Raw genomic sequence first — 13,700 nt, 5'->3', positions numbered from 1 at the left:
ATTGAATTTCTTGTTGACATCTTCTGATGAAATATGGGTTTTTGAGTTAGGATTTCAACCATGTATGATAAATATATTTTGGTTAAGTTTTGGTTAAGTTTTGATCTTAAAACTTAGCATAGGTACAAGCTGAAATTTGGAAATATTGTTATTAAATTGGAAATTTACTCGACTTGTTATATTATCTTATCGTTAGGCCGAGGAGATCAAAGTTAAGCTTGTTGTCGTTATCAGTCGGTATAGATATGTTACAGCTCGGTAACATACGACGGTAAAACATAAATTATGTTTAATTGTCATTCTATGTTACATGGATCGTGTTTATGACTTGTTGACTGTTGTAAATTGTTAAATGCCTTCGTTGTGATCTATGTTTATTATTATGACATATTATTGGCATTTAGCATCGGGCATACAGTTATGACATTCATGTTGAGCCTATCGTTCTTGTTAGCCCATTGTTGATATCCGTCGTTATCTGACACTGTTGTTTATCTCGGGATCATTGTGTGGCTGATAGGCCTATACACATGAGACCGTAGATGTGATTGAACAATCCCGTGGTTAGTGCAGCCTTTTGAGGTGAGCGCTGGGATTGTGTCATCTAGTTCGTTATGTTGTCCCATCCTGTTATATCGTATCAGCTGTATGGAGGCCGAGTCAGGGGTGTTATTTCAGCACAGCTTGGCATACCTCGCATACTTGGCAGGGCGGTTTAGCTGCATGACGATGTAGCTCCCCTGTGTTGTTGCTCGAGCATTATTCCAGTTGTTATCGTACCGTTTGTTGGCTCCTGTTATCCTGGTTATTCCTTGAGCCTTTTATGCATTGCATATCACATTTCATTATATGATTATGCATGATTTATGTTATTGTTGGACTGTTTCATACCATAATCCTAACCTCAGTTGTTTACTCGGGGGGCTACTGTGGTTGCTATTGGGCACCATGGTAGATCTCCCGAGTCGTTTTGCAGCATCAGGCTGAGGTTCCGCCAGTGGAGCTCGAGATTGAGGTTGGATTGCTTGGTTTTGTTCGGTGGAGTCTCCCAGTTAGTCAATATGTATGTCTTGAGTTTGTTTCAGTCTTGTATTGTATTTTATTTGCCGGGGAGATGCCCCGTGTATCTGTAGTAGTATTTGGTTGTTTTGTGATGTTCTGAGTCGACTCTGTGATGTTTATGATCTGGTGAGTATTTGGTAAGTTTTCGTTTCTGTTTAGTCCTGACAAGTGCGGCTATAGGTTGTTTAACTTCAGTTTTGTTTTAATGACTCTAGTAGGAGTATATTTTGATATAAATTGCTGCTTGAGTTTTTCGGAATGTCCTATTTACGGGGAGGTCATGCCAAAATTTTTCTAGGCCCTGAGGTCCGTTTTAAAGTATTTTAAACCTTTTTCCGCTGCAGTTTTAAATCAAACCATTATTGTTTGATCATTATTTGTCATTAGAGTAAATGGGCCTCACATCTTGGTATCTGAGCGTAAACTGGGATACGCTTGAACTAGAGTCTAGGACACTTGAGTCTTGGCACTAAAATGGTTGTTGCGCATGTGTATGCTACTTGACAACATACTTATGTGGTTATATGTTTTGTTTACTTCCATTCTAATTGTTTTGGTGTTTTATCATATAGAATGGAGGGAGGTGGAGAAATTCCTGTTGATGAGATTCCTTTAGCTCGAGATCGAGGTCGTGGACGTGGTAGACCTCGTGTCCGTGTTGTTGATGATACTTTTGTTGAGCAAGCTGCTGATCAGCTAGAGCAGCTTAGGATGGATGAATTAGTTGCGCGTTTCCATTCTATGCATCCACCTCGATTCAGTGGTTTGGAGGGAGCCGAGAAAGCTGAATTATGGATTTCTGAGATTGAGGAATTGTTTGATTTGATCGAGTATCCTCCAGAGTGTCGATTGAGATTAGCTGTGCATCAGTTGAAAGATCGTGCTAAAATGTGGTGGTCTACTACATTGATGCCTTTAGATGCTCAGAGGATTGTTCCATCGTGGGATATATTCAAGCTGAAGTTTAAGGAGAGTTATTGTCCTCCATCATTCTACAGTTCTAAGGCTTCTGAGTTTCATAACCTGAAACAAGGCGATATTTCAGTTGCGGATTATGCGGATACTTTTTATGCTATGCTGAGATATGATCCTCATGTTGCTGCGAGTCAGGTTGCTGTCGTTGAAAGTTTCATGGAAGGATTGAACGATCATCTGCACCCTTTTGTTTCTACCAATAAGCCACTGAATTATCTTGAAGCGGTGGAAATAGCAAAAAGGGCTGAAGCTAGTCTTAAGAGGAGTGGCAATCGAGTGCCTACCCAACAACATCAGTCGGGGAGGCAACAATTCAGTTCATCTGGTTCTGCATCTCTTCGTCCACGTGGAAAACAATTTAAGAATCCTGGTTCTAGTTCTTCGAGTTCAGGGAACCGTGGTGGATATCGCTATAGTGGACCTTACTGTGATCACTGTGGAGGCAAGCATTCCAGTAATCAGTGTGTTGGAGTTCAAGGGGTTTGTAATAATTGTGGTCGTCCGGGTCATTTTGCTAGAGTCTGTCCTACTAAGACGGGGAAATCAGCCCAGGCAGGTAGTGGAGCTCAAAGTAATAGAATTCCAGCTGCGTCCCAGTCTTCCCATCAGCCTAGTTGCCCTTCGCATCAGAGCATAGGGCAAGGTGGTCAACAGAATCAGTCATCTGTTCATGTATTTGCCTTGACTGAGGATGAGGCTCAGGTAGCTCCAGGTACTGTCATTACTGGTAACTGTACTCTATGTGGTTTTATAGCACGAGTGTTATTTGATACCAGAGCATCTCATTCCTTTGTTTCTCATGCATTCGTTGTTTCGCACGATCTTCGCACCACTAGTATGAATTCCAATCTATCTGTTGCTACTCCGATGAGCAAAATGATTATCACTGATAACGTGGTGTTCAATGCGGTTTTGTTTCACGATGAAAATGTTATGTATCTGAATCTCATAGTTCTACCTATGCATGACTTTGATTGCATCGTTGGTATGGATGTTTTGACTGCAAATCGTGCCACTGTTGACTGTTATCGAGGAATAATTCGTTTTAGGCCTAGCTTTGCTCCTAAATGGAATTTCTATGGCCGTGGTTCTCAAGCCAAGATTCCTCTAGTTTCTGCCATTGAGATGAACCGATTGTTATATTCTGGTCATGAAGGTTTTTTGGTTTATGCTGTGGATCTATCGCAAGATGAGCGACTGATTTCTGATATTCCTGTAGTCCGTGAGTTTCCTGATGTGTTTCCAGAAGATATTCCTGGTTTTCCACCAGAACGAGAAGTTGAGTTTAGTATCGAATTAATGCCAGGAACGGAACGCATATCTCGAGCACCATATCGTTTAGCTCCTGTTGAGCTAAAAGAACTGAAAGAGCAATTACAAGATTTATTGAGTAAATGTTATATTCGTCTGAGTTCATCACCGTGGGGTGCACCGATTCTATTTGTCAAGAAGAAAGATGGAACGATGCGGATGTGTATTGATTATCGGCAACTGAATAAGTTTACTGTCAAGAATAAATATCCACTCCCTAGGATTGATGATTTATTTGATCAGTTGCAAGGTACTTCGGTGTACTCTAAGATTGATCTCCGTTCTGGGTACCATCAAGTGCGAGTTAGACAAGAAGATGTGCCGAAAACAGCTTTTCGCACGAGATACAGACACTTTGAATTTTTGGTTATGCCTTTTGGTTTGACCAATGCTCCTGCTGTGTTTATGGACTTGATGAATCGAGTATTTCGTAAATATCTCGATCGTTTTGTGATTGTATTCATCGATGATATTCTTGTTTATTCCAAGTCCGAGGAAGAGCATGTCAAACACTTGAGGATAGTTCTTCGAATTCTTCAAAAGAAGCAGTTGTACGCCAAGCTATCCAAGTGTGAGTTTTGGTTAGATAGAGTTGTGTTTCTTGGCCATGTCATATATCAACATGGTATTTCTATCGATCCAAGTAAAGTGGAAGCAGTTCTGAATTGGGCACGACCGACCAATGTGCCAGAGATTCGTAGTTTCATGGGTTTAGCTGGCTATTACCGGAGATTTATCGAAAATTTCTCAAAGATTGCTAAACCTATCACTCAACTGACTCAAAAAAATCAAAGATTCATTTGGTCTGATGAATGTGAGTCAAGTTTTATCGAGTTGAAGAAGATTGACTTCTGCACCAGTTCTTACCATCCCAAGTGGTTCTGAAGGATTCGTTGTTTGTACCGACGCATCAAATCGAGGATTAGGTTGTGTATTGATACAGCATGGCAGAGTTGTGGCCTATGGTTCTCGTCAGTTGAAACCGCATGAGTCTAAGTATCATGTTCATGACTTGGAATTGGCTGCTATTGTTTTTGCTCTCAAGATTTGGAGACATTATTTGTTTGGGGAGCAATTTGTAATCTATTCTGATCACAAAAGCTTGAAGTATCTGTTCTCTCAGTCAGATATGAATATGAGACAAAGATGTTGGATGGATCTTTTGAAAGATCATGATTGTGAGATCCAGTATCATCCGGAAAAAGTGAATGTTATTGCCGATGCTTTGAGTCGTAAGGTTGTTGATATTAATTTATCCTCGATTCATGTTTCTAAGTTACGAGAGGATATTTGCACTTCTGGGTTGGATTTTCAAATCCAAGGTAATGCTTTTTGTGTGTCTCATATTTCTATTGAGCCAGAGTTGATTTAGATTGTAAAGTCAGCTCAGAAAACTGATGAAGTACTGAATCTTATGAGCTAGTATCTCAAGGACACCAATCTGGTTTCTCAATTCACTCAGATGATTCTCTTCGGTTGAATGGTAGATTGTTTGATATGAATCTAGCCAGCCACTATGCGTTCCAAGAACCAATCCCGAGAGGACGATTGAAGATGTTGAATGTTGCCCTTCATTCAACCAATGAAAGCTTGGAAATAAGGCTCGAGGGGTTCGGGTTGCATCACCATTAAGTAGAGGATGAATTGGAAGCTTGCACCTTAGCGTGTGGGGGGAAGAACCATCGGCGCTCGAGCGGTCGAATTCTACCGCCCGAGCGCGAACAGTCCTGAAGATCTGGCGCTCGAGCGGTAATATCCTACCGCCCGGGCGTGACTACTGCGAGAAGAATCCTAGTTTCCTTAGTTTAATTAAATTCTAAATTAATTATTGATTTGTTATCTTTAAATATGCAATTTTCTATATTTAGGGTTTCGTTACCTATATTTAAGCTAGAATACCATGTAAACTTTTAACTTTTGTTCATTATTGATTTGATATCAAAATTGTGAGATTTTCTCTCAAATACACTTCGGTGTTTTCAAAATCGAACTTTCAAAGGTGGATTTTTTTTCGTTTGTCTATCGATTTTCACGAGGGTTGCCAAGGACGGGTTCTTTGGAGGTTCTCTTGAACGCGATTGTTTCTATCGTTGATTAATTGTTGCTAGACCGCGTGATCTAGAGGCGATTATCACACATGTCGATTACTTGTTTCAAAGATCGGGACAAATCAAAGATCTCGTGGGCGGGATCGCGTCATTGGTTGTCCCAGATATTCCTGAATTGCGTACAGTCATCCTTAAAGAAGCTCATTGTACTCGATATAGTATCCACCCTGGAGGAAAGAAAATGTATCATATTCTACGGCCTCAGTTTTGGTGGAATAATATGAAAAAGGATGTGGCTGAGTTTGTGTCTCGTTGTATGATCTGTCAGCAAGTCAAAGCAGAACGAATGAGACCTGGAGGATTACTGCATAGTCTTGAGGTTCCTCAGTGAAACTGGGAGCACGTGGCTATGGATTTTGTCACGTACTTCTCGTCATTTCGATGCCATTTGGGTGATTGTCGATAGATTATCTAAGTCGGCACACTTTATTCCTTATGAGAAAACGTATTCGTACAAGAAAATGGCTCGTCTGTATATTGAAAATGTTGTGAGACTTCATGGAGTTCCAGTTGCAATAGTCTCAGATCGTGACCCTAGATTCACATCAAAGTTTTGGACTAGTTTCCAAAAAGAAATGGGTACACGACTTGCGATGAGTACTGCGTACCATCCTCAGAATGATGGTCAGATAGAACGCACAATCCAGACACTCGAGGATCTGCTTCGAGCTGTAGTCATGGATTTTAAAGACAGTTGGCAGGAAGCTTTACCACTGGTAGAATTTTCATATAACAACAGTTTCCAGGTGACTATTGGTATGGCTCCTTTTGAAGCTTTGTATGGCAGACGGTGTCGATCACCTCTTTGTTGGGATGAATTTGGTGAGAAGCAGTTGACTGGACCTGACATTGTTCAGGAAATGCATGATAAAGTCCAGTTGATTCGTCAGAGAATGAAAGCTGCCCAAGATCGTCAAGCTAGTTATGCTAACAGACGTCGTCGACCTCTAGAATTTCAAGTTAGAGATTTTATGTTTCTGAGAATCTCTCCGTTTAGAGGTGTTGTTCGTTTTGGTATGAGGGGTAAGTTATCACCTCGTTTCGTTGGCCCCTACGAGATTGTTGAGCGTATTGGTACTTGTGCTTATCGTTTGGATTTGCCCCAGTCATTGTCTGGCATCCACGATGTTTTCCATGTTTCTATGTTGCGTAAGTATGAGCCCGATCCGTCTCATGTGATTCAGCCTGATGAGGTTGAACTCGACCCTTCTCTATCGTATACTTAGTGTCCTGTTTGTATCTTGGATCATAAAGATAAAGTTTTACGCAATAAAGTTATACCACTTGTACGTGTTCAGTGGTCGAGACATGGTGTAGAAGAATCAACGTGGGAAACAGAAGAGAAGATGAGAGCATCTTATCCATATCTGTTTGATTCTTAGTAATGTATTGTAGGTTTCGTATCGTGTGTAAGTTGTATGTGTATAAACAGAAATTTCGAGGATGAAATTTATTTTAAGGGGTGAAGAAGTGTAAGGCCCTGTAATTAATTATCCTGTAATTTGGCATAATTAGAATAATTATTGAGCTTTAAATTAAAATAATTATTTATACCAAATAAATTCAAGAAGTGTGTTAAAAATATGTATTTTAGAATATCGGAGAATTTAACGATATAAAATACATATAGAGTTTAAATAACACACGAGAGCAAAATAAATACAGACCGGGATAGATGGGCTTGAGTTACTATTTTAGTAACCAAATACACAATATATATACACATATACATACACACAACTTACCTTTAAAAGAAGGAAAAAGGAAAGAGAGAAGAAGAAAACCCATTTCCCTCAACCCAATTCTCGCAACCCTTGGAGCAGCTGTGGAAGAATCGCGATATCTCCTCCGTCCGACATCGAAATCTCGATCGGTCTAAAGGGGTGTCTTCCTAACATCTTAGGCTTTGATTCAAGACAGAAATCGTGAATTTTGAGCAAGGAGACGAGCAGATCAAAGTTCCATTTTGTGACCATGTTTCTGTGCAGTATTTTGGTGAGTTCAGTTTTTGTGCTTCTGAAATTCGAAGTTTTGTGTATTGTGCATTAAGAATCTCGACTTGTGGTTCAAATAAAACGTGTAGCTCTGTTTGTTAGCTTTCTATAGCCACAAGAATCATTGAATTTGGATAAGAAATGGATTTGATATGATTTTTCTACCAAAACGTGTCAAAATAGAATTCTGTGTTGGAGCTGTGTACAACACCTACTGTAATTCGGGTTTATGGCATATATGCACTCGGATTCTGGGTATTTGGTTAAAATGAAAGTTTTAGAGCTATGTCTTTTCTTTGAAATGAGACTTTAATCGTTAATTTCCATTCAGAATTGAGAGAGTTATGCTTGTTTTACTGAAACTACGCAGTATTAGAGTTCTGTCCGCGAATTGTGTGAGAAGCAGCGTGTTCTTGTAAATTCTGACATTAATCTACTCAGATTCTGGAATTGGTTTCTTATAGAAAAACTTAGAATTTTAGTTTTCTTTCATTTCCAATTGGCGGATATTGATTTGGGTAAAAAATGAATTAGATATGAATTTTATAGTCATAGGTGCCGAATCTGAAACTGTAACAAAATTCGTTTTTCTAAATTTCTGGTTGTGGGTGTTTATCTGTGTCAAGATGATTGAATTTCTTGTTGACATCTTCTGATGAAATATGGGTTTTTGAGTTAGGATTCCAACCATGTATTATAAATATATTTTGGTTAAGTTTTGGTTAAGTTTTGATCTTAAAACTTAGCATAGGTACAAGCTGAAATTTGGAAATATTGTTATTAAATTGGAAATTTACTCGACTTGTTATATTATCTTATTGTTAGGCCGAGGACATCAAAGTTAAGCTTTTTGTCGTTATCAGTCGGTATAGGTATGTTACAGCTCGGTAACATACGACGGTAAAACATAAATTATGTTTAATTGTCATTCTATGTTACATGGATCGTGTTTATGACTTGTTGACTGTTGTAAATTGTTAAATGCCTTCGTTGTGATCTATGTTTATTATTATGACATATTATTGGCATTTAGCATCGGGCATACAGTTATGACATTCATGTTGAGCCTATCGTTCTTGTTAGCCCATTGTTGATATCCGTCGTTATCTGGCACTGTTGTTTATCTCGGGATCATTGTGTGGCTGATAGGCCTATACACATGAGACCGTAGATGTGATTGAACAATCCCGTGGATAGTGCAGTCTTTTGAGGTGAGCGCTGGGGTTGTGTCATCTAGTTCGTTATGTTGTCCCATCCTGTTATATCGTATCAGCTGTATGGAGGCCGAGTCAGGGGTGTTATTTCAGCACAGCTTGGCATACCTCGCATACTTGGCAGGGCGGTTTAGGTGCATGACGATGTAGCTCCCCTGTGTTGTTGCTCGAGCATTATTCTAGTTGTTATCGTACCGTTTGTTGGCTTCTGTTATCCCGGTTATTCGTTGAGCCTTTCATGCATTGCATGTCACATTTCATTATATGATTATGCATGATTTATGTTATTATTGGACTGTTTCATACCACAATTCTAACCTCAGTTTTTTACTGGGGGGGCTACTGTGGTTGCTATTGGGCACCATGATAGATCTCCCGAGTCATTTTGCAACATCAGGCTGAGGTTCCGCCAGTGGAGCTCGGGATTGAGGTTGGATTGCTTGGTTTTGTTCGGTTGAGTCTCCCAATTAGTCTATATGTATGTCTTGAGTTTGTTTCAGTCTTGTATTGTATTTTATTTTCCGGGGAGATGCCCCGTGTATCTGTAGTAGTATTTGGTTGTTTTGTGATGTTCTGAGTCGACTCTGTGATGTTTATGATCTGGTGAGTATTTGGTAAGTTTTCGTTTCTGTTTAGTCCTGACAAGTGCGGCTATAGGTTGTTTAACTTCGGTTTTGTTTTAATGACTCTAGTGGGAGTATATTTTTATATAAATTGCTGCTTGAGTTTTTCGAGATGTCCTATTTACGGGAAGATCATGCCGAAATTTTTCTAGGCCCTGAGGTCCGTTTTAAAGTATTTTAAACCTTTTTCCGCTGCAGTTTTAAATCAAACCATTATTGTTTGATCATTATTTGTCATTAGAGTAAATGGGCCTCACATTGTGATTGATGCAGGTGATTATGATAATAATGTTAATGGAGGTTTTGATGGTTGACTTTTCTGGACTGAAGGTGCACATAACCCGAGGACCGACGCTAGTTTTTCGCACTAGTTATGATTTATGATTTTAAGTGATGTTAAAGATATATTTTTACAACGATTTATTTATGAGTGGTTTTTGAGAGGTTATAGTATGGGCTATAGTTTTCAAATAATATTTTAGATTTGGTTAAATAGTTGGTTGTTTAATTTTAAAATGGTTCTAAAGTATTTTATGGGTCGGTCGATGCTAAGTGAGGTTAAAAAAAAATCTAGTACTTTTTAAGAAAACGATTAAGCAGACGTTTCATTTTGTGCTTATATTTTGTGTACAGATGTATATCACCGACATTAATGATTTTGCGTCGAAACCCATCTATGCACGGCTTTAAAGCACAAAAAACATAGTCTAATGTTTTTATCGGGCACTTGTTCCATCTGAGATGGTTCCACTCCACAATTGTTCCCGAATTATATTTGGACAAACCACAATATATTTTGAAAGAAGTTGCACGGAGCTCTCCCATGTAAAATAAACAATATTCATCGTGTGTTGCAACCTTTCCATTCCTTCATATATGAGATTACGTATTCAAAATTATCTTTCACTTGCTCAATTATATATTTAATCTCGAATGAAAGATCACATCACACAATATCCAATATTGTATCTTCTACCGTCTCTGTGTTCAATTTACAATTATTTATAACGACAGGTAGAGATACATGTATGCGACCCACAACATTTCGTTTATTTCCATTAACTCGTTTCAACTTGAAAGAAGCTCGAAGGCCCCATCGACACCTGAAAGTAGATGAGGTTTCTTGCGCCATAATTTCCACAAAGTACGCGTGCTCTCAAAAACACTATACTCACATCCAGAAACTCTAACGGAGTAATCTTTCACACATGCAATCAAATCATTTTTATCCTTAAAAATCATTTGTATAGAAACCTCTCTTTTTTCGGGTTATAATAGCTGGATCGCAAATCAGAAGGTACATCAAGAGAATAAAGAAGCTCATCCCCGAATATTTTATCAAAAAATGATGGCATCTTAGACGTTCCTTGCATAAATGATATGATTTAAGCTCATCCCCGAATATTTTATCAAAAAATGATGGCATCTCAGACGTTCCTTGCATAAATGATATGATTTTTCTCAGTAATGTATCAAGAGGTGTTCATGTGATGATGTTACCTCATTGGGACATGCACACATATTCTCTGCTATATGGTCATTTCTGTCATCTTCATAATTATCTTTTTATTCTCCAGACTCGCCATATGACATCTTTGGTTCAACATCACTCATAAAAACATCATGATTATTGTCCCCCTTCATATGAAGAACAAGCCTCTGTATGAACTGCATCATCAATTGGAACCCAACCTGCTACAACATTTTCGGCCCAAACTGGTGTTGTATTTGGCCAACATGTGGGATTTTCTTTGGAAGGGCTCCAGCTTTTTGCAGTGCTGCTATCGTTTTGCAGCGTCTGCCAATAATTGTGGAGTTTTCCAATAGTTTTGCAAAACTCCATCATTCACGGTAGTTTTTAATTTTTATAATATTTTATTCTACGTCGCGAGTCATATTGATTTTTGATTTCTTGATCAAAATATTTAATCTTCTTTTATTTGGCACATATATTAGTTATGCTTGTTTTCCATACCATTACTGTTAATCCACTTGGCAATATATTTAATTCTTATGAGTCAATTCTTCCCTTGAAGATAAAATCAAGACATAAAAAATAATGTCAGGAAAAAAGGCTTTTTTTTTACTGTTTATTGTAAAAAAGAATTCCAGTTTTGGAGAATAATATTAGTTATATGTATAGTTTAAATGTACATTTTTTTCCCGTAAATTTCAAAATAAAGTCTTTCAGGCATCTCTCTGTCAATTTTAAGTGTACTGTTTTAGAAACACACACAAAAAATGCTTATATATATATATATATAAAGAAACGGATTGTTTTTTAATTGGTATTGGGTTGAATTGCCTTAAAATGGGCTAATTCTTTTAAGCCATGTTTGGTTCCGGTGATTAGGTGGGTTTATTTTTTTTAATCCACCTAATCACATGTTTGATACATTTTTTATTTAACCAAGTCAATTCCTCCTATGAATGATTAGGTTATATTAGGTGTGATAAAATAATCACTCCTCACCCTCTATGATTATTTATCACACTCTTAATACATCCTACTTTTCCAATTTTACCCTTCTCCTAAATCCAAACTCACAACCACCACCCTCGCCGCCGACCGACCACCGCCGCCCTCCGCCGCCGTCGACCGCCGCCCTCCGCCGCCGTCGACCGCCGCCGCCACAAAACTGGAATGACAATTTTGTCAATTAATCAAAAGATTATTATTTATCCAATTCTTAACAATCATACCAAAAATAATATTATTTTATTATTATCTATTTCAATCATTTTTTTTATCATATCTTTTAATCATTTCATTATTTTATCCTCCAAACCAAACGTAGCCTTATTTGTCTATGCTTCAATGTTCTGATCATTTTTGAGTAATTATTCACTCTATTTGTATGATTTTGATAGTGTCCTTCTATCTTCTTCTTCTCTTGAACATCAACCATAGTCGTCTCATTGTGAATATTTCCAACCTTTCATTCTCAATTTCTGTTTCACTGAACTAAGAGTAATAAATAATCTCAATTAAACAACAAAAAGAATCGGTTGATATGGGAAAGAAAGAATTTACTCAGCACCCTAAAACCCATAAATTGTATTTTCTTCAATTCCTCTCAAGAGATGTTCTTCAAATTTTATGGATTTTGTAAAATTCTTGTACCCATGCATACTTGTAACTGGAAATGGGTTTCTTCCGCTTGTTATTGCATTTCCATAACGGGAGGCGACTGAAATAAAATAAGTGAACTAAAAGCATTTAACCTAAGCGAATCGTCATTCGAGATAAAAAAACTGATATATAGCACACCTTTGTGAGCATCGATGAGGTGTCACTCGCTCATTGGATGCGCAATTTTTCTATATTTCATCAGGTGAATGACACATCATCGGTGCTCACAAAAATATGCAGGATATCAAAACTGTATATATATATTCATTCTGAAATAATTTTTTTAACTGAAATTTAACAAAACCCCTAATTATATATATTTTTGTTTAATATGCCCAAGCTCAAACAACATTCGAGCAAGATAATGAGTGTCCGTGGTCCGATGAAAAAGCTTGGTTGGTGTTCAGAGAGCAACCAAAATGAAAGATATGGTCATTCTTTATTCAAATGAGTTTTGACAAACGCTACCAAGAAAATGAAGAATATTAATGGTAAATCTTCTACATCACCATTCTCAACGCCCGCAGAAACACACACCGCCAATGAAGGAGACAACGTGCAAGAATAAGGAAAAATCATTGGACCAATGATAATGAAGACCTTTAAAAAGTCCGTGAAAGAAGAGGATCGAAAGTTCCAAAGGTCGTGAATTTTCTCAAAGAAATTGAAGAAAGGGAGTCACAATACTATGAAAATGAATATATGAAGACTGCTTTAGCTATTAAATTATTTTGCAAAAGTTGAGCACAACATGCAAAGACAATGGGAAATGAGGTTGAGGGAGCAAAAAACAAATGAGATGGAGCAAGAAATTCTAATCATGGGGAAAAATATTAAAGATTCAAACCTAAATGACGTTCAGCATGAGTATTATACGAAGATGGAAGAAAATTCTTCGTAAATGATTCATTTATTAATATATTTAGTTCATAATTTGTTACATTTAATTATGGATAAATTTTTTTAATTGCGTGTATTTTTAAAAAACTGTGCGTAAATTTTTAAATATGTACTTTTTAAAATTTTGTGTAAATTTTAATATTTAACTAGGTATAATTGTATTTTTAAAATTATGTTCTATTTATTTTGTTTGTTAAATATAAAATTATTATATGGAATAAAAATTGATATTTCAACATTATCACTATAGATCATCTCACACCACTGTAGAAACATACGGTGAAATTATCAATGCTGACAACATGGGATGAAGTTATAAACTTAATTTCACCAACTTCATCACACTATTGAACATTTCTTACAATTGATATAATTCTTTA

The 13,700-nt window shown here is 37.4% G+C and overlaps 1 protein-coding gene across 1 annotated transcript; it reads left to right on the top strand.

Annotated features, from left to right (window-relative positions):
- The first annotated feature begins 1,296 nt into the window (after positions 1-1,296).
- On the top strand, positions 1,297-9,539 carry LOC142518931 (uncharacterized). The gene is made up of 2 exons (XM_075621789.1): positions 1,297-2,749; positions 9,035-9,539. The coding sequence occupies exons 1-2, from the start codon at positions 1,636-1,638 to the stop codon at positions 9,064-9,066; spliced, it is 1,146 nt and encodes a 381-aa protein (XP_075477904.1). The 5' UTR covers positions 1,297-1,635; the 3' UTR covers positions 9,067-9,539.
- The last annotated feature ends 4,161 nt before the right edge of the window (positions 9,540-13,700 follow it).

This window comes from Primulina tabacum, chromosome 11 (genome assembly GCF_025594145.1).
Source record: "Primulina tabacum isolate GXHZ01 chromosome 11, ASM2559414v2, whole genome shotgun sequence".
Classification (NCBI taxonomy): Eukaryota; Viridiplantae; Streptophyta; class Magnoliopsida; order Lamiales; family Gesneriaceae; genus Primulina; species Primulina tabacum.
The sequence above is the reverse complement of the archived record's forward strand: the minus strand, read 5'-3'. Positions and strand labels throughout refer to the sequence as shown.

What these genes read in the sequence shown, in the direction of transcription:
- LOC142518931 (XM_075621789.1), top strand. Translation starts at nt 1,636, where the DNA reads ATGGAGGGAGGTGGAGAAATTCCTGTTGATGAGATTCCTTTAGCTCGA. An exon ending in TGAGGCTCAGGTAGCTCCAG is followed by an intron (nt 2,750 to 9,034) that starts GTACTGTCATTA and finishes GCACCATGATAG; the next exon opens with ATCTCCCGAGTCATTTTGCA.